Genomic DNA, 20,951 nt, shown 5'->3' on the forward strand with positions numbered 1-20,951 from the left:
TTAATGCTATGTACAAAGCACAGGTGGAGAGTTAGGACATCTAGACTTTAGTTCTGGCTTTGTCATTAACTCATGGTTGTTTCCTTCCTCTTTGCAGACTTCAGTTTCTTCACCTACAAAATGAGAGAGTTGGGCAGTCTGTATGGTTCTTTCCAGCTTTGATGTTCTATTATTAAATGAAATGCCAAAGAATTATCTCAATATGGGAGAGGATTTAATACAATTCAGAAAATGGAAAAGACTGGTTCCCTCATAAGCCATACCTGAATGGCTCCTGTATTGCCTGATCTCTGCTGGGTAGCCGGCTATTTTATATTTAACAAAGGGAAAAGAAGCCCTTTGTGGAACTCTTGGACAACTCAAAATACTGCTTTCAGACCTAGATAAATTCTGCTATCTTACATTTCTAATGATATAATCTCTAGATTTTACTTCAAAAATTCCACTCTTATTAGCATTATTCTTTATTTTTGTATAGGTAATGTTAGTTTTATAAAAAACACTTGTATGTCTAGCATTTTAACAGGTTCAAACACTGTCACAGGCATCATTTTATTTGATTCTCACAAAGTGAGAGCACTGTTCTCATTTTACAGATGAGGAAATGAAGGCTTAGAGGGAAACAGTCAAACACAACCAGATTTCCTCAGAAGCCTGAGTACTATTCTGCCAGGTTACCTAAAACTCTACAGAAAGGTGGCCAGAATCCTTGTCCCTCAAAGGAAAGCTGGGGCGGATAATATCATTCCCAGGTTACATTTAATATACAGATGAGGTTCATAAAGAATATACAGGAAGTGGTAGAACCAGGACCCAAATCCAAGGTTTCTAACGCGTCTGACCCCTCAACCCAGGCTGCCAAGGCAGACATTCTCTAATGAAGGCAGTCCCCAAAGAGGGTCTCTTTATACTCTGACCCTCCCCTCTCCCACCCCACTTTTATTTCTCTCCATAAACCTCTTGTTTCTTTTTGTGCAATCATGCTTTCACTTTTTCTTATAATCAAAAGACCTCAGGTTTGTAGGCCTCAGGGGCCACCTGGTGCAGAGCAGAACTGAGTAAGAACCTATGCCAGGTTGTGCCCACAATTGGTCACCCAGCTTTAGCTTGAATAGCTCTAATGAGAGAGGGCCTACTGCTCCCAGAGGCTGCTCATTCCACTCCTGGTGAACTCTTTCCTGCTGCCATTCCTAGTTTTATCCTTTAGAGCACAGCAGAACAAGTCTATTGACAACCCTTAAAATCCTAGAAGTGATCACTTGCTCCCTCTCCGATGGCTCCTCCAGGCTAAACTAATGAATTCCTTCTTCTGATCCTCATATGCCATGATCTCAAGGCTTTCTTCATCTTGGCAATCTTCCTTAGGGTACTACCCAGCTTATCACTGTCTTTCCTAGAATGGGCTATCTAGAACATAAAATTAAATTCTAAATATAATTTGACCAGGACAGAATGAGAGGAATTCTTGTCTCTGGATGTTCCGCCTCTCCTGAAATGGCCCAAGATTCTTTGTTTTTCTGGCATCACACTACTGACTCTTATTAAGCTTGCTATCATTTTCCCCTCATCTCTCCACAATCTCCCAGGGCTTCTTAGACTAGTGGCTGTCTGGCTACCCTTCCCCATCTTGTACTTGTGATAGTAATCTAAAACTTTATAATTATTTTCACTGAATTTTATAAGATTAATTTTGTCCCAATGAGCTATCCTTTCAAGAACTTTTTGGATCCTCATAAAGTAGTGAGAACTTTGGAGCTTACTAACCAGTGTGTTAGCTCCTAGTTTTGCATCATTTACAAGTCTAATAAACATGTTATTTATAGCTTTATTCAATTTGTTGCTCAGAAATGACACAGGATCAAACACAGGTCCGTGGAGCATCTCACTGGAGACTTCCCAATCAAACTAATAATGACTATTCTTTTAGTTTGTCCATTCAACTAATTCCCAATTTACCTAATTATGCTCTTATTGAGCCCACATCTCCTAATCTTTTCCTCAAGAATAGAATGAGACTGACAAATACCAGGCTAAAATCAAAGTCAGCTAAAATCTAAACTCAGTCACCTCTACATCCTTCCTCCTGGCTACCATTCTAGCTGCTATGTAAGAGAAAAAAAAGGAAAAAATCCTGATAAAGAAGCATTAATAATGCACTTTAAATTTCATTAACAAATTCATATCGATTAGTTCATTGGAGTCTCATAATAGCCCAGTGAGGCAGCTACTACAAGTATTAATAACCTCATTTTACAGATGTGGAAACAATCTCAGAGAAAATAAAGTGACTAGTGCATGGTCACACAGATCCAAAGAATCAGAGGCAGGATTTCAACCTCCTTTTCCTGATTCTAAGCCCACGTCTCCAGCTACTATTCCATTCTGCTAAGGTTAGTCTGACATGGTCTATTCCTAAGAATGTTGTGTTTTTCTCTCTGTGTGTCTCTGTCTCTCTCTCATCACCAACTTCCTTTTGGGGCTATTCATTACCATCCTTTAATGATGAGCCCTAGAATTATGTCTGGAACTGAAATTAAGGTCCTAGATTTATAGTGTTCAGCCTCTATTCTTTTTTTATGTAAATTGGGACATTTCCTTATGTTAGGCCCTATTTTCCATGATCTTTCAAATATCCCAGCAAGGACAACCTGAAGATGTAACTCACCTGGGCCTGGAAACATAAACATACTACTTCCCCATCTATAATGAATAATGACTTCCTATTAATAATTTTTATTTTATCTTTTCCAGTTCAAAGATCATTCTTCTTGACAGAAAAAAAAAATGAAGCAAAATCAGCTTAAAAGATCTACTGAATATCCAGTGTGCAGAGATGGTACTTGATATTAAAGGGAGACTAAAAATTGATTAATTCCAAACTACAAAAGTCTTTCAGCCTAATTAGACAGGCAGGACAGAAAAAAATATTCATTCATGAAATCATATAGAAGGTGATATACACAAGGTTATTTGCAAGGGTTGTTTGTGAGGATCAAATGAGATCATGAATGTGAAAACACTGTAAAGTATAAAACACTGTATACATGTGAATGCTATTCCACTAATGATAAATCTGTTTTGTGCAAGTAGGAATCTGAAATACTGATCGATAAGAAGTTACATTATTTTAAGGCACTGATGTTTATAATCATTCTGATTTATTTGTCAGGGCCACTGAGACAGCATCCTTATGTTAGAGCTGAAAGGGACCATAGGTATCCTCTCTCTCTCATTCAGCCTCCTTATTTTACAGAAAAAGAAAACCGAGACCCAGATAGGCTTACCCAATGGCAGCTTTCAAGAACTATTTATCTTGATGCTGTTTCAGAAATATGTGAAAGACTTATTATGCAAGTTTGATAAAAGAGTTGATCATAACTACAACTGGTCTGTCTGGTCCTATTCTGACACAATGAACCCTCCATTCCTAGTGCTCAGATATGACCTGACACCATGGTGATAAAGGCCTCTCATAGGCTATTTGGGGAGAATGACTGTGCTTTATACCACTGAAGGGATGGAGTCCCGGCTGGAAATCCCATTGTTCTGAACCTCTACCATGCTTCCTGTGAATACAGACAACCACACAACATGTCCTAATTTTCACTGCTCAGGCCCCAACTCTGACTTTAAATCTTGACCACTTACCAATACTGGCCTCTGTTAACAGTAGGTAAGCAGGTACCACTTGAACTGAATTTGCGCCATATACATTAATGCGGAAACGCAGTGAATGTAAAGCAGCAGGAACTGATTCTTCATGTTTTCCTTCAAAGAGGTATTTCTGAGATACTTTGTAACATAGCTCAATTAAATGCTTCTGTAGGAAAAATGAATCCAACAAATCAGAGAAACAGAGAGAACCTTTTGTTGCAGTCAAGTAAAAACCTGAGGCTGATCTGTTCTGGACAGAGCAAAAAACCTGGGATCCCTGATCCAGATAATGGTTCTAAATAACTGAATTTTCTGGATTGTTGAAGGTTTGGTCAGACAAATGCCAAGAACTTAAACATACTTAACCATTATGCATTAGTGAACATTAACAATTTAATGATTATCCATGAACATTTTTCCAAAAATGAATCATTATAGATGAAAATCTTTCCAAAAATGGATTCATTTTTCTTTGACTTTTGAAGGACGCTATTTAATCTAAGGAAGTGTGGTGTAATAAAGTTGTATCAGTCAGAAGACTTGAAGTATAATATGCCATATATTGGTAGAATAACATAAACGTCCTAGTGCCCCGAGCAACTTCCTAAGATAACGCTTTTCCAAATAGTTTTCTAATTTGGGTTCCTATAGTTCCCTATATCTGTAAAATCACAGTTCTGATTAAAAGAAAGAAAATGCAAAGAAAAAAGGATGGATCACACACTTCTGTATCTTCTTAACAAGATTCTGTGAGCTTCATTTAACGTTTTCTTGATGACTAAGTATCCTCATGGTAAGAGCATTCTATTGTGCTAGGCTATCTCTCAAGGGTATCTAAAGCTAAGTCAGCCTCTATGCTCTGGGACACTGACCTTCCAGAAAGCTAAGTGCTGACTGTAGGATACACACACACCTGCCGCTGCACTAGCTGCTCCCGACCATGCTTCCGTTCTTCTTCTGAATTGTAAAAGGGCATAGTTGTACGCAAAGGGATCAGGAGCTGGCATATTTTTTCATGAATGCTGGTCCAGTCAGCTCTCTGATGCGCCACACCACTGACAAGAGAAATACAACTTTATTCTTCACTGGCACCTTGGAGTCACTGAACATAAACAACTTTTGTACCCAGCAGGCACATGACAGGGCACAGGCTAAGCCCAAAGCCGACCAGACAGGATGGCCAAAGCAATGGGATGGAACTCACTGCCCTCTCGTATGGGTTACAGAAGACTTAAAGTTGATGGCTCAATATCCCACTGTAGTTGGGAAGAATGAACCGTTTCTTGACAATGGCCTGGGGAATACTAAGACCAAGTACAGCCTGCCAGAATCCAGAAACAAAGAGCCACTTCTACCAAAAAATCATTATTTACTAGCAATTTGTCACTAAGAGGCAACCTCCCTGAAATCTGTAGTTCTTGGGAAAACTATGTCCATGCCTTTGCCCATAGCTAGCATCTCTAGCTAGAGGTCTTGCTGGCCAATATTCTAAAATTTTATGTATCTTGGGTGAATCATTCACTTATAATACTTAGGTTCCTATTTTGTAAAATGAGAACATTTGGGGAACTCCAGTTTTCTTCCAGGTTTAAAATGCTATGATTTTTATAACATGGGAAATCTTGCACTGCCCCCTAGTGGTCACCTTAATCATTTTCTCTGTCTCCCCGCCCTCCCTCCTATTTCTCTATGTGTGTCTCAGTCTGTCTCTCTGTCCCACCTTTCTCTGTCTCACCCTGTCTCTGTTTCTTGCTCTGTCCTTCCTCCATTCCTCTCTCCCTCCTTCTGTCGGTCTCTCTTTATGTGTGTCTGTGTCTCCCCCCCTCCCCTTCCCCGTCTGTCTTTGTCTCTCTCCCCCATCTCTTTCTCTGTCTCTCCATCTCTTTGTCTTTCTTTCTCCCACCTTTCTCTGAATCTTTCCTGTCTCTCCATCTCTGTCTCTGTGTGTCTCTCAGTTTCTCTCTTTCTCTTTCCTCTTTCTCCTGTGTTTCTCTGTGTCTGTCTCTATCTCAGTCTTTCTCTTTCTCTCTCTCTCTCTCTCTCTCTCTTTCTCTCTCTCTCTCTCTCTTTCTCTCTCTCTCCCCCCACCTATCTCTGAATCTTTCCTGTCTCTCCTTCTCTCTCTCTCCTTCCTCTTACCTCGGTTTCTTCACCTGTCTCTGTGCTTCTGTGTGTCTTTGTTTCTCTCTGTGCATCTCTCTCCCCCACCTTTTTCTCTTTCCTGTCTCTGTTTCTCTCCTCTTCTCTTCCCCTACCCCCAATGTATTTAAGTATAAGAGGAGCACACTAACAATGAAAGCCTCCCTAGTGCCATGCTTTGGATGGTGGAGGTGGCATTGGAGAGGGATAAGCACCTGGAAGCTTCAGCTCTACATACTGCCTCTCCTTAATAACTAGCAAGTTAAATAAACTATATTTAACTTGGAAATAAAAAGATGCTCCAAGAAAGACCTGCTTTAGTGATAGTATGGAGGGTAGTGTGAATTCAAAGCTATGCCCAGAGAGCTAAAGCTCTGGTAATGAGTCATAAGGTCTTTTTGGTGGGCATGCGACAAAGCATTCTAGGCCTCTATGGCCTAAGGACCAGCCAAGGGAAGTGAAGAGTCAAGGGGCCCAGAACTCTTTAACATGGTCTGTGAGCATCTGAGGGCTATCTGTGTCACACAGAGAGAAACTAAGTCAACACAATTTTGGATCTTTGGAGTCAGAAAGCAGGATGGAAGTGACTAACTGCAAAAGCACTACTACCCTCCTTCCTCCTCTTTCACCCTGTTCCCCATACCAAATTTCTAATTGAATCTTAATTTTATTTTGTATTTGAAGAGTTTGGATGTTTTTTTATTTTGGGTTTTGAGATCATTGGGTTGTATAAAGTTGAAAGAAGTTCATCTTTTCTTAATGGCAGAACAAAGAACTGTAAATAACTCAGTTTTAGTTGATCTTAGTTCAGAACTCTTTACTACTTCTCCCCATTTCACCTTTGTCTACTGTCTTCTCAATACTCAAATTCTTCTTACAAGCCTACCATATCATAAAGGGGTATTTGAAGGTTATCACAAACCTCTCATTGCAGAAATGAGGAAAAGGAGATCCAGGGGGATTAAGGGATTTGCGGACCGGTCACCTGGTAAATGGCAGGAATAAGATTAAAACTTGGGTTTTTTCCCCTTTTCCAGTTTCCAATACACACCATCCTCGTGCTACTTGAGAAGAGGCTTACCTCTGGTATGCTTCCCATACCCTTCTCTATTATTGGCTGCTTCTGATTCATAGAATGTTACCTTTTCAGATTTATCTCATTAAATCATCATAATCTGTAAAACTCCCAGATAGAGTTAGCAGAGTGGATAGAGCAATAGCCTGGCGTCAGGAAGAATTGAGTTCAAATATATCCTCACATACTTAATAGCCATATGGGCAAGTCAACCTTTGTCTCAATTTCCTCAACTGTAAGATGGGGACCTAACTTCCAAGGTTGTTGTGAGGATCAAATTAGACAATATTTGCACATAACAGACCTATGATATAAATGTTTACCTACTACCTCTCCTATGAAAGATAGGACCAGGAAGAGAAGTTATATTCCTTATTGCCCATTTTAAATCCCTTTCATTTATCCCATTTAAATGCTCTCCATCAGCGAAGTCTTTTTCTGAAGTTCATTCAGTCCAACTATATCATATTGTCTGAATCCTTGTAGTTCTTATCTGTGTGTCTCTAGATCAGATGTCAAACACACAATTGTGGCCCTGTCCTCTGAAACATTCTTGAGTGTCTATGAATTAGATTAAAATGTAATTGGGAAATAGTTAACAAAATAAATAAAAATACAACCAAACATAGATAATATTACAATTTAAAATGAAGTCACTATGACCACAGATATATTTATATATAGATCTGTATCTCTTGTTTCTGTTTATATTTGATAACCCTGGGTTAGATAACAGTGGGAATAAACTGATTTGAAAGTGAGTGAATGTTTGGACCCTGTGGAAAATTAAATATATTTGTGTTTTTTTAATTTTGTTTTGTTTTCTGAGATATCTGGGGTTAAGTGACTTGCCCAGGATCACAAAGCTAGAAAGTGTTAAGTGTCTGAGGTCTGATTTGAATTCAGGCCCTCCTGGCTTCCAGGCTGGCTCTCTTTATCCACTGTGCCATCTAGGTGCCCCAGTAAAATATTTTGTAAAGTTTTGTTTCCACAGCTGAAAAACTCCAGATAAATCTTGACCAGTTATAATATTGAGCCAAATTTAATTAGATACCATGGTAAGAAAAGAATGTTTAAGTCAACAGGAATCCTTGTGAGGAATGGTGGGAGGACAAGGTTCTATTTCCACAAATGCTATAACTTGGCTATAAAAATAAGGAACTGAAAGGAATCAACCCAGGGGATTATTCTATCTTGACTAGCAATAATTCAAAAACCACACACACATTCTAAGCCCTGAATCCAAACTTCGGGTTTGTGATCTTACTACTGCACATAATTAATCAGTCTTATTCATATTAACTTCTCCCCAGGAGCAGTATAGGCTTCATTAGCATAACATGTCACACATGACCTAGGAAGGAGGACATATTTATTTTTTCCCTGGTTCACACAGCTAAGATGTTTTAAGTGCATATGGGCAGATTTGAACTCAGATTCTCCTGACTTAGGGCCAGTACTCTATCCATTTCACCATCTAGTTGCCCCAGAAAGGAGCACATATTAAGGAATATCTGTAGTTGAGATGTAATGAAATGTTATACCTCTGAAGGATCTCCTCCAGTGGAAATTCTGAGGAGGAAAAGGAGTATTTTTTTTTGGGGGGGGGGGGGAATTATAGAGTATAACAGCAGTTATATCTGTGAATTGTGTGTGAATTCTAATGTTTCCACACCAGATTTCTGCAGGAACTATTAAAAGTTTAAATTGCTTCACTTATCCTGAGTCTGTTCATTCATTGAGCCCTTTGAGGGGGGTTCAGAATATTGTTTCTAACAGACCCAAACAGTGGTAGCTTATTCAACTTAACTCAATGAATTTTTATTAAATGTTTATTATGTACAACTATGCCAGATGCTAAGAAGACAAAGACAAAACTGAAATTATTCCTATCTCAAGGAGTTAACATTTAACTAGCAGATTTGACATGAATATGTGTAAGGTGGAGGTAATTTGACTAGAAAGGTTACCAGCAAGTAGGGGAAGGTAGGTAAGATCTTCAAGCATCAGAGCTCACCTGAATTGAGCCTCAAAGGAAGCTAAGGATTCTACCTTCCAGGTACGGGAAGCAGCTTTTCTGAAAGTATGGAGATGAGAGATGGAACACTGAGTTTGGGGACAGCTGGTAGACCACTTTGACACTCTGAGTTCATGAAAGGGAGTAATATGAAATAAAGTTCTATTAAGAGGCTGGAATCAGTTGTAGAATATGTCAAATGCCAATTTGAGGAGTTTCCATTTTAAGCAAGACACAATAGGAAGCCATGCATATTTTTGAGTAGGGGAAAGTCATCAATCAATCAGCATTTATTAAATGCCCATGTCATTGTTTGTCCTTTGTTTTTGAAGAGGACCAAGACATCGAGGAGGTAATGCTTGACAAGTAAATGGATTGGCTTTTAAGTGAGAGAAAATTGTGTAAAATCACCAACCTCACTTTCTCTTCTAGAGCCATATGGGCCCAGTGGCCATATTGATAACCAGGACTATTGGAGATGGCCCTGGATGCAGTGAGAGACTTTGATCTTTGTAAGCTAAGGACTTAACACAGTTCCACTTTGAACACACATATTTAGTGACTAAGGCTAGGAAGCAATTAAGGCAACTAATGGCCTCTTGCCCAGTCAAAAAAAAAAAAAAAAAATGGGGGAGGGGAAACCCTCAGGTGGAAATAATTCCTATTTACATTCACTTTGAATCAGGATCCAAACAATAGCCAATTGGGCTTGGCCAAGGAAGTGGAGAAAGTGCTGGGCAAGACTTAATGAAGGAGATGAGGTGAGATCTTTCAAGACAGTTGTGAAAATCGAGTAAGGCTTCATCTATTTCAAAGTTTGAGTAGGCCTGAAGGACTTTAAGCATCAAGTCAAGGGCATACTTAAGTTCCCTCCCTGCTATCCCTTAAGGGCATACTTAAGTCCCCTTGTTATCCTCCTATGATATCAGTGTCTTTCTGTTTAGGTCAAATATGGGCAACTATGTACTTATTGGTCAAGTTCAATTTCTTGGGTAGTTCTGCGTTTAGAATATAAGATCCGCAGCCAATAAGGATGAGGGTCAGTGGTGGGAGGAGGTATTTGCGTTAGGGATAAAAAGTGTTGACCCTGCCCCCTACGGTACCTCCTCCCTTTGATTGTCTGCTCAATGGGTAGGACGATCGATTCTCGTGAGAACGTATAATAAACTTTGCTTTGCTTCTAGATATCTCTCCAGCTTTTTTATTAAATGCTGTACCACACAGTTTTGGGGGTTCGTCCGGGATCACACTACTTGTGGTGAGGTGAACCCCTGGGGTGCTGGCAGGGTGGTGCCCTGTCCTGATTTAGGCAGCCCACCAGCGTCCAGGGCTTCTCCTTACTCCCCAAGGTAAAGTGGGCCCAAAGTGGAGAAACTTGGAGCAAAGCAAAGGAAGAAACTCCGCGGTAAAATACCGACTGGTCAGTGCAGGACAGGTATCAGTCAAGTAATTTGTTGTGCAACAACTCAGAGGTAAGCTCCCTGTGAGACCCTTGAGTTATAAACTCTGGAGGGGTCTCTGGACAGGACCCTGTGAGGCCTGGAGTCTTAAACTCTGGGTCTCTGGACAGGATAGGCTTGGCTAGGCCTTCTAGGGTGACTGGAGTCAATTGGTGACAATTGGCGTGTTTGGGCATTTTGGAATTTAGATTCCGTCCAAATTCAATGGATGTGGCCCAGTCCCAGCCAGCCCTCGCGGAGAGAAATGAGAAAAATGATCAGAAAATACTGGTAGATAGTCCCTTGGAAGACAAATTAAGTAATTGGAACAAACTGCCAAAATATAGGAGGAAAAAGCAAGGAAAAAGGAAAAGATGATAAGGTATTGTTTTGTCTGGGGTGACAAAGATATTGGTGAAGGCACTATTGAAGACTGGGTGTGCCAAAGATTGAATTTGTACCTGAAAGAGAAGGAAAGGATTTAATCCATCAGCCCCTCCAAGGACCCTCGGGGCCAGGAGAACTTATATGGCTATTTTGAATTCTCTCTTCTCACAAGAGGAAAGGAGACTAATTAGAGGTGCAGCTATGAAGGAGTGGGACAGGAGAAACCCTCCAGCTGCAAGAGTAGTTTCAGCTGACCAGAAATACCTTTACCAGATCCCAATTGGGAGCACAATCACCCTATACATGGGGGAAGTATGTGAGATTGAGAGAGTGAAGATGGTGGCTTCTTTCATTTCCCTCTCACGTGTCCTGTCCTGCAGTAGGGCCACGTGGAACCAAGGGAAAGAAACTGCTATTTGGTGAAATTCATTATTTTAAATATGATGGCGAAAGTGGTTTTATATTATTGGGAATTTAAAGCCATGTTTGGGATTTTAAGTTAAAATATAGGTTATCAAAACAAAATGCTGGTAGTTTACCTTAGAGGAGGTTGGGGTTGTATCTCCCTACTCAGAGGTGTGTTGTTTTCTAGAGATACTGGGTAATTTGTAACTGGGTTATGCCTTAAAAATTTGTCATCTGTTAGGTATGTATAAGTTTTATGAAATTTGGTTCAGTTATTTGCAAACAAGAAAGATTGATTTGCAAAAGCAATTAATGGTTTAAATGGAGCATCTAGTATTGATTTGGGAGTGTTTAACATATGTTGGAGAAGGCTGAAGCAAGTAAGCTTTGGAAGGAGAGAGATGGCACAGGAAGAGATGGTGTGAGTAGCTCTCCAGAAATGGGGAAGAAAAAGGCACAATTCCCTAGTGAATCTGCTGTTTGCCATGGGAAAAGGAGATATATTCCATGAGGTTGGGCCCTGTCTTGAGCTAGCAGATTGGATCATGGGAAATGGTACCCTAAAAAGTTAGCTGTGATAACTTAGGGTCGGGAAGCATGGTGGAGTGGGGGAAGGGTGGCCCCGTGGAGAGGAACCTTGTCAGGTGATCTAATCCCCCTTCCCCATTAAGTATGGTGACTGCCACACCTTGCTGGTTCGAATATCAATTGCTTCTACTGTTTAAAGGAAGAGCCTACATTTATATAGTGTTAATAACGAAATGTTTTAGTTTTATTTTTCAAGTCTATAGCTGCTCTAAGAAGTTTGTTGGAACTGTAAGTTATCTGAAAGCGATTTATTTCTACTAAGATCCCATCTGTCTAAAGCAAATTATTTAATGCTTATTTATGTGTGCATGTTTAAGACGGACGATAAAAATATCTAGAGCAGGATTTTAGTCTGATCTGATAATTTGATAGGGTTATTTCCAAAAATTGAATGAAGAGAATACTGATGTTAAATCTGAAAAATCTAAAAGTTTCTTTTATGTGGAAACGGGATGGACAACATGCGGTTTAAAAATTTTTCTTTGTATTTGAGTATTTTAAAGACAAAATGATCTGTGTAATGTTAAATTTATAACTATCTAAACTGTATAAGCTGTGAACTTTCTAGGATGAACCCTTTACTATGATTCTTGAGAACATGATTCATCTGAAGCCTTGATAAATGATAATTGCTGTAGGAGATAAAATCTTTTGGGACTGCAGCTAATATTTGCTGGGAATTTTGAATTCAGGTGTGACTGCATAGGTCATAAGGTGGAATTGTTAAAACTTTAGGACGGTTACCTTAAGTAAAATTGTCTTAAATAGATATTTTAATTTGAGGCCAAACTTTGGATGCTGCTTTACCTTTTTACTTCCTGGGGCTAGAGTTTCTTTATCTAAAGGTTTACTTCGCCAAAGTACTTGGGGCCACTCCCACCTTGCCTTTTGAAAACAAAACAAAACAAAACGGGAATCTCATCACGCCCTGATTAGGCTAAGGTTTAGGTCTAGAATCTTTTCCGCTGTATGTTGATAGAAGGCAGGGCTATCTCTGGAACCCCAATCCTAGGCCCCTGACTTATCAAAGATCTATATTGTCTTTAGATGCATTTTTCATGTTTTTCATGATCATGGTGTGTGGGGGGGCTATTATTGAAAGAGAACTTTTGACACCCAAACAATTCCCCATTAAATACGTGGAGAAAATGAAATGAAGGGGAATTCACTCCAGGTGAAGGGAAGGAGGCTTATAGGATCAGTTGCCCATGTTGCATTGCTGATTGATTTTCAAACGAAAGTAAGAGGATTCACAAGAATCCCCAATGCCTGGAGGAGTAAATTGGTTTATAGATGGATCTTCTAGAGTGGTAGCGAGGAAATTCTTTGAGGCAAGGGGAAATAGATTAGCAGATGAGAAGGCCAAGGGAGCTGGAGACCAGGAGATTTCTCATATAATGGCCTTGATACCTGTACTTCCCCCTAGTCTACCCTCTCCCAGTTTTACCCAGAAGGAAAAAGAGAAGGCCTCGACTCTCCGAGCAGTTGGGAACTCAGAAAGACGATGGCTCTTACCTGATGGCAGAGAGGTACTGACCAAAGCAAGTATGAGGCAGGTCCTTCAGCAACTGCATCAGGGCAATCACTGGGATGTCTAAAACCTGTGTGATACTGTGCTGACAAGGTATGTTTCCCCTGGCCTATATACTATGGCCTGACAACTGGTGGACGGCTGTCTCATTTGTCAAAGGACTAACAAGGCTGCTCAACACCAGATCCCAAAAGGGGGACAAGCTCCGGGAATCAGACCGTTCTAAAGCATCCAGGTGGACTTCAGTGAGCTGCCACCAGTGGGTTACCTCAGATACTTGCGGACCATAGTGGACCATCTGACATCATGGGTGGAGGCATTCCTCTCAGCCCGAGCAACTGACTCGACAGTAAGTAAGGTCTTATTAGAACAAATTATTACTAGATATGGAATAGTGGAGAGGGTAGACTCGGATCAGGGAACACATTTCCTGCCAAATATTGCAGAATCTGATTGGGGCCTTAGAAATCACTTGGGATCTCCACACCCCTTGGCATCCTCCCTCTTCTGGAAAAGTAGAAAGGATGAATCAAGAAATAAAATGGCAACTGACTAAATTATCTTTAGAGACCTCCACTATCTTGGACTAAATGTTTTCTTGCTGTGGTCAGAATCGGAACCAAGCCACACAGAGGTAGAGGGCTTTCACCTTATGAATTATTGGTCATTCTCTCCAGGCTTGTCCTATGGTAAACTGGGATCCTATCTTAGAGACAAAGGATTTATTTCTTAAGAGATATGTTGAGTCATTGCTAGGACTTCAACAAAAGGGTTAATAGCTCAGACTCCTCTAGGTTTCCCTGTTCATAGAATTCAGGTTGGAGATTGGGTGTTGATCCGTTCCTGGAAAGATGAGAAGCTGACTCCGTGCTGGGACGGACCCTACCAGGTGATACTGACCTCGGACACTGCGATTCGCACCCAGGAATGAGGCTGGACATATCACACCAGAACAAAAGGACCTGTGGCACCACCTTTATCCGAGTGGACAGTTGAAGATGGGGAGATCTCAAATTACATTTGAGGAGGGGACCTCTACTGAATGGGAACACAAACTCTGAATCCAGTGCATTGTAACTGTATGACTTTTCTTAAATTAATTACTTTGGGAGCCCTCATGGGATTTCCCTGAGCTTTGGGTTTGCCTATTTCCTCATGATAGCCATAAAAACTAGACCTCTGTCTTCCAGAGAATAGAACCAGCTCCTCCTGCTCATGCAGAATATAGGGAGAACTTTTAATTTATCAAATTATTGGATCTGTGATGGATCCCAACAATTGAGCCAATGACCATGGGTACCTATCCCCTTAAGCCCAGCCTGGATCCTTAGTAACTGATCCCAAATTCATAATGGGACTGATTTCTGGAACTTAGAAGAGAAACATCAGTGGCCATTGACAGAAGATAGGATTTGTTAAACAGGGCAAAGTTTGAAGCTGGGAAATAGTGTATGTGAGTGGACTTAACTCTGGACAAGGTAAAAGACTTTCTTTCCTTATCTTGTAGTGGACACTGCAGTTGTCAAGTGGGCACTGCAGTTGTTGTTTGGAGCTCTTGGGAGCCCTGGCACAGTTCTTTTAAGAATTGCTGCGGATTGACAAAAGGCTTGCTTTTTGTCTGCTCTATCTCTAGGAGATATGAGGGAGGCTGCAAGGATTTAGAAAACTGAGTTTTTACCTATCTAGACATCAATGGGGTTGGTATAATGTCACCTTAGGGACACCTGGGAAACATGGGACTCTGTTTCCCACATTTTGGAGAACCTCTAATCTAATGGGTCAATGGCCAATTGCCAATTGTAGTTGGAGGAAGGAGCTGGGTTTATGGAAATGTCAGTATGTCATCTTTGTCAGGAAGGTCCCCTAGGGAAGAGAGACCAGCAATAAAATAAAAATAAAATCCCTTTTACAAGGAATAGTTCAGACATGTTTTTGAGGGAACAACCTGTTCTAATGGGTCACTTTTAGATCTGTGGACTAACTACTGATATTCACCTACCTCTTAATTGGACAGGGATTATATTGGACTAATAAGGACAAAATTTTTCTTCCTGAATAGGCAAACCTCTATTTAGGGATTCAGTTGTATGATGATTTGGGAAGAGAGAAATGGGGTTTACTCAGACTGGAGATGCAAATGGTTAGGGTGATGCTGGCCTCCAGAGAGAACAGTTAAAGTATGGCCAGCCACTTGGGCTCAAGATGGAAGTTGGGGATATAGAGCCCCAATATATATGTTGAACAGAATAATTAAGCTTCAAGCAGTACAGATTATGGCTGAGGCACTAGATCTTTTGGCTGACCAAGCTACTCAAACCAGAGAGGCTGTTTTACAACATAGATTTGTGCTGGATTATTTGTTGGCCGAGTAAGGGTGAGTTTGTACGAAACTAAATGTGTATATTTGTTGTATAAAGACTGATGACAATGGAATTCTAGTAAAAAGTCACTAAGAACATTAGGAAACTTGCTCATGTTCCTATACGGACCTGGACCTCATTGTTAAATACTTCCTGGTGGTCCTGGCTTGGGGAAAGCTGGTGGGAGCAGCTCCTTTGGTTTGGCCTTAATAGCTCTCAGTAGTGTTATTACTCCCTATCTGCATACCTTGTTTGATTCGATTGATAACCAGAATAGTGCAAAACTCATTATCTAGAATGATTAGGTTGGAAGAGAAAGCTGAAGAGTCTGTTAGATTGATGGTGTTAAAAAGATGGGAGCCAATTGTCCAAGAGGACCAAACAGGAGCCAGAAGAGGATGAATATCAGATATTTATATCAGAGAATATCAGATATTTATCCTTTGTTTTTATAGCATTAACAATTCATGATAATAATCAGAAAATAAACATTTTTGAAATGACAGTCAAAAGAAAAGAATAATTACACATAATACAGATTATAGAACTGTGATTTATATTTAAGCAAAGCGGCACAAAAAAGCTGTTTCCCTGTATTAGTGAACATGGCATTTTCTGTGTAAGGAAGTAACAACTGAAATATTCTAATCAAGTACCTTACAATAAAATAAAAAAAAAAAGAGGGATATGAGAAATTATATTTCAGACGGATACCATGTTTGGTTGTAAATCTATTTTAAAATCTTTCCCCTTTCCCTATTCATATATATAGATATATTTATAACATGCATATATTTTATTGCCATTATATCTCTGCTGGTTTAACATAATATGCTACATAGTTATCTGCATTTATTTTGGTTTCTAAAAATATATAAAATGCATTAAAACAGCTACCGCGGCTTTCAAGAAATCACTATTAGCATTGAATTCGATAGGGAATGTGAAGTTAGGCTACCAGAATTTGAAGAGATCTCAGCGTACAAATAAGAGGGGGGACTGACCGAGATGAGGTGAGATCTTTCAAGGCAGTTGTGAAAATCCAGTAAGGCTTCATCTATTTCAAAGTTTGAGTAGATCTGAAAGACTTTAAGCATCAAGTCAAGGGCATACTTAAAGTTCCCTCCCTGCTATCCCCTAAGGGCATACTTAAGTTCCCTTGTTATCCTATGACAGTGTCTTTCTTTTGTACTTTGTACTTATTGGTCAAGTTCAAGATCCTCAGGCAATAAGGATGAGGGTCAGTGGTGGGAGGGGGTATTTGTGTTAGGGATAAAAAGTGTTGACCCTGCCCCGGCAGTGCCTCCTCCCTTTGATTGTCTGCTCAATGGGTGGGACGCCCGATTCTTGTGAGAACGTATAATAAACTTTGCTTTGTTTCTAGATCCCTCTCCAGCTTTTTTATTAAATGCTGTCTGGCCCACACACTTAAGTTCAAATCTAGTCTCAGACAATTACTATCTATGTGATCCTGGTCAAGTCATTTCCCCCGTTTGCCTCAGTTTCCTCATCTCTCAAATAAGCTGGAGAAGGAAATGGCAAACCACTCCCAGCATCTTTGCCCAAGTGGAGTTATGAACAGTTGGAAATAACCGAACAAATGTGCCATGCACGATGTTAAATGCTAGGGAGGCAAAAAATAGGCCCTACCCTCAAAGAGCTCACAAACTAAAGGGGAAGATAAAAAGTAAATGGATATATTCAAACATGATACACAGAGAACAGGCCAGGATTAAAAGGACTCAGTGAATACTTATTGTGAAAGATGGAATTTCAGTTGGAATTTAAAGGAAGCTGGGGAGGCCAGTAGTTAAAGCAGAGCTTTCAGGTTGGGAAGGGGGAGGAAGCCAGATTCAATGCTCAGGCCTGAGAGATGTAATGTTCCGTTTTTGAAGCAGCCAGCAAGTCAGTGTCATTAGATCAAAGATTATTCGTCCAGAAATGAGGGGTAAGAAGACCGGAAAGACTGGAGGGGGCCAGGTTATGAAGGGCTTTGAATGCCGAACTGTTTTGCATTTGTTTTTGTAGGCAATGGAAAGCCACTGGAGTTTATTAAAGGTGGGGGTGGGGGGAGGAGCGGCACAATCAGATCTGTGCAGCAGGAAATCATTTTGGTAGCTGAATGGAGGATGGGCTGGAGCAGAGAGAGCGCTGAGGGGGGGCTCGCCCACCAGGGACTTTGGCACTGAGGAGGGCCATGGCCTGGAGATATCTTCCAAACTAGGCTAGGGAGAATACCGTAGTGACAAAGCCGACTCCTCCTCTCCTTCTCCTCTCTCCCTTCCTCCCTCCTTCCTCTCTCACTCTCTCTGTGTGTGTCTGCATTTATTTGCTCATTTCTGTAGAAAATGAGCCCCAGATCGGGAAGGTAAGTGGCTCGCCCAAGATCTCGACTCTAATCAGAAGCGGCTTTTTTTGACTGACAAATCCTAGATCAATCTGAAGGGGGAAATGGTGGGTGACGTAAGAGAGGGCGGGGCTGGGGTTGAATGACAGCTGGTGGCCCCGCGGACAGCCCCAGTTAAGCTCGGAAGCCGGGGATCTGGGAGTTACATCCTGCCTCAGACACCAGTCGCCTCGTTTCGGTCTGGGTTCTCCCATGGGTAAAGGCACCGCATCTCTCTCGGGTCGCTCCGAGGGCCAGACAAGAAGTGCCTCCCTAGGGCGGACCCGGGGACTTCTCGGGCTGGAGGGCGGGCGAGCGGCCGGAAATAACGGCAAGGCGCCTCGGCAGTAGCTGGGGGCCGCCGGGCCAGCCCCCTTCCCGCCCTCCCTGTGCCTCAGTCTCCCCGCCTGCACAGGGAGGGGGTCGGGCATCCTCACCAATAGAAGGTGACCGTGCAGGCCCCACACATGCGCTCGGCCGGCGCCTCGCACACCTCGCACTTCAGTTTCCGCCCCTTGGGCACTGCCAACGGGTAGATCTCGTTCATGGTGGCGGGATGACTCCGCTGCCGCCGGCGCGTCCGTTGCCAGGAAATGGAAAGAGCGGTTGCCGACAACTAAAGCCCTCGGCCCGCCCCTTTTCCTGTCACGTGACATGCCATGCCCAATCTGGCAGTGAGCTTGGGCTTGAAGTGAGCACGCGCTCTGGGCAGACACGCGCAGCCGTGCCTCGGGACGGCAGAGGGCGCGCTCAGACTGTCTCTTCCGGCTGCCCCCTCTCCCCAGGAGCCGAAGATAAGTGCTTTCCGTTTGGGACTTGAGTTTAGTCCGGCTTCTGCTTCACGCTTCCCCTCCTTGTGCCACTGTTTCCTCTGTTAAATGAAGGCGTTGGCCCAAGTCCAGGATCCTCGTTAAGCAAAATCCCAGGAGCACAGGTGTCTAGGAGACGGGTTCGGGTCCAGGATCGGAGGAACTGGAGACCTGTTTGCCCTGGAGAAGACTCGGAGAGGAAATCAAATATCCGAAGGGCTGCCACGTGAAAGAGATTAGACTCGTTCTGTTCGGCGGGAAGCAGACTGTGCGGAAGTTGCCAGGACGCCGACGTAGGCTTGAGGTCAGGGAGGCTTCCTAACCTGCAGAGGTATTCAAAAGCATCCTGGGCTGTGGCTGCCTGGGAAAAAAGTGAGCTTGCTAAGAACTTAAGCAGAGGCCAGGAGCCCCGCTGCGGGGTATGGGCAATAGGAAGAATTCTTTTCCGGTTAGTTGCCTTACGGACTGGCAGAAATGTAGCCGGGTCATAAGCATGCTGAAGTCTCCCAGGATATCTTGGAGCTTAATGGATAATTTCTTTCCCAAGGACCATGTCAAACCCGAATCATTCTGCCTTTCATCGATTGGTCTGGCCCGGCCTAATCTCTTTACAACATTGGACGGGGTGTGGCGAGCGGGGGGCGGGGTTCTCTAGGCTGAAAGAAAAGGACCGGGTCTCCAGCGGCCACCTCAGTCTCTGGCTGGGGTCGGGGATCATCTCTCCCTTCCCGCTACCATTTTCTAGCTTCAGGTAGCCGGGCCACTGGGCCCGTCGCCCAGGCAACAGAAGCGGCTTCGGGAGCTTGCCCCTTCGACGGCTGCGCAGTAGCCGGGGCCGGGGCTGATTGGCAGCGGCTGCGCAGGCCCGCTGTGAGTGTCGGACCGATGGCGGAAGCGATCCTGGGCTCCGAGTTCCCGGAGCCTCCCGGCGTGGCGCGGAACGCGGCGCTGATGCAGCGCTTCGCCGCGCAGCTGGGCGCTCAGGGCCGGCGGGTGGTGCTCATCACGTCGGGTGGCACCAAGGTGCCCTTGGAGGCTCGCACCGTGCGCTTCCTGGACAACTTCAGCAGCGGGCGGCGCGGCGCGGCCTCGGCCGAGAGCTTCCTGCGCGCCGGCTACGGGGTGCTGTTCCTGCACCGCGCGCGCTCCGCCTTCCCCTTCGCGCACCACTTCCCCCCGCAGGCCTGGCTCTCGGCGCTGCGGCCCGCCCGCAGCGAGCCCGAGGGCCCCGGGGGCCGCCTGCTGTTGGAGGCCGAAGCCGCCGCTCTGCCGGGCTTCGCCGACGCCTTGCTCAGCTACCAGGACGCCGCCAACGCCGGCACCTTCCTGGCCGTGGAGTTCACCACCCTGAACGACTACCTACACCTGCTGCAGGCCGCGGCGCAGGCGCTCAGCCCGCTCGGTACGTGGGGAAGGTGCGGGCCCCGTGACCTTGACTCCCCCGGGCGCCCCCTCCTCCTCCCGGGGGCCCCTCTCAGCCCACCCAAAGGTAGCTGGCACAGCTGTGGCGCTTGCAGCGCGCCGCACCCTGAGGGGTGCGAGCTCAGTTACTGAGCCGGGTTTTACTGCAGTCTCCTGGGACGTGGGGTAGCTGTTCCCAGACAAACGAATCTTTCCCCCCCCCCCCCCAGTTATGTAGCCAACAGACGCCCAAAGCCGCAGAATCTGAACTCGCACCTTGACCCACCTAAGTCTAGTGTCCTTTCCACGGTGCTTGTCACCGTCTCTCTTTACAGGCTCCAATGCAATGTTTTATCTGGCTGCTGCCGTGTCGGATTTCTACGTGCCCGCCTCTGAAATGCCCGAGCACAAGATCCAGTCCTCTGGAGGCCCTTTGCAGGTATGAAAGCCTTATTATTTAGGGTCGGAGACCAAGCTTGGGCCAGCTTGCTCCTTGTCTGTGGTCAGACGGATAGGTGGAGACTGAAGCGGGGCGTGCTGGATGCCCATGAATCTGAAGACGGTTGGAGCAGACTTGGGGGTTACTTAGTTTGGAATTGCCCAAATACATCCATAAATTGAAAACCTGTTCCTAGGACCCGGAATAACCTTCCCAAATGGTTCTGCAGAAATCTTGTGTGTTTGAAGAGGATAGTTTAAGTATGTAATCAGAGTGTTAGAGCTGTAGGCCACAGTGAAATTTATTATATACCTGTTTTTT

General features: G+C 43.4%; 2 protein-coding genes across 3 annotated transcripts in view; one reads left to right on the plus strand and one right to left on the minus strand.

Moving 5' to 3' along the window:
• Positions 1-18,544, minus strand: part of ZMYND12 (zinc finger MYND-type containing 12) — a 33,097-nt gene extending 14,553 nt beyond the window's left edge. Inside the window, exons 1-3 of the mRNA XM_003765461.4 lie at positions 18,419-18,544; positions 4,568-4,709; positions 3,649-3,820 (exon numbers count right to left, since the gene is read on the minus strand). Of these exons, the coding sequence (XP_003765509.1) occupies positions 3,649-3,820; positions 4,568-4,709; positions 18,419-18,528 (424 nt within the window). The 5' untranslated portion in view covers positions 18,529-18,544. The remainder of the gene's footprint in view (positions 1-3,648; positions 3,821-4,567; positions 4,710-18,418) is intronic.
• Positions 18,545-19,654: 1,110 nt separating this feature from the next.
• The window catches only part of LOC100914290 (phosphopantothenate--cysteine ligase), a 156,029-nt gene continuing 154,732 nt past the window's right edge, over positions 19,655-20,951 (plus strand). For both annotated transcript variants that reach the window (XM_031962341.1, XM_031962340.1), the window contains exons 1-2: positions 19,655-20,192; positions 20,527-20,630. In XM_031962341.1, coding sequence (XP_031818201.1) covers positions 19,676-20,192; positions 20,527-20,630 — 621 coding nt within the window. In that variant the 5' untranslated portion in view covers positions 19,655-19,675. The remainder of the gene's footprint in view (positions 20,193-20,526; positions 20,631-20,951) is intronic.

Source organism: Sarcophilus harrisii, chromosome 3 (assembly GCF_902635505.1).
Source record: "Sarcophilus harrisii chromosome 3, mSarHar1.11, whole genome shotgun sequence".
NCBI lineage: Eukaryota > Metazoa > Chordata > Mammalia > Dasyuromorphia > Dasyuridae > Sarcophilus > Sarcophilus harrisii.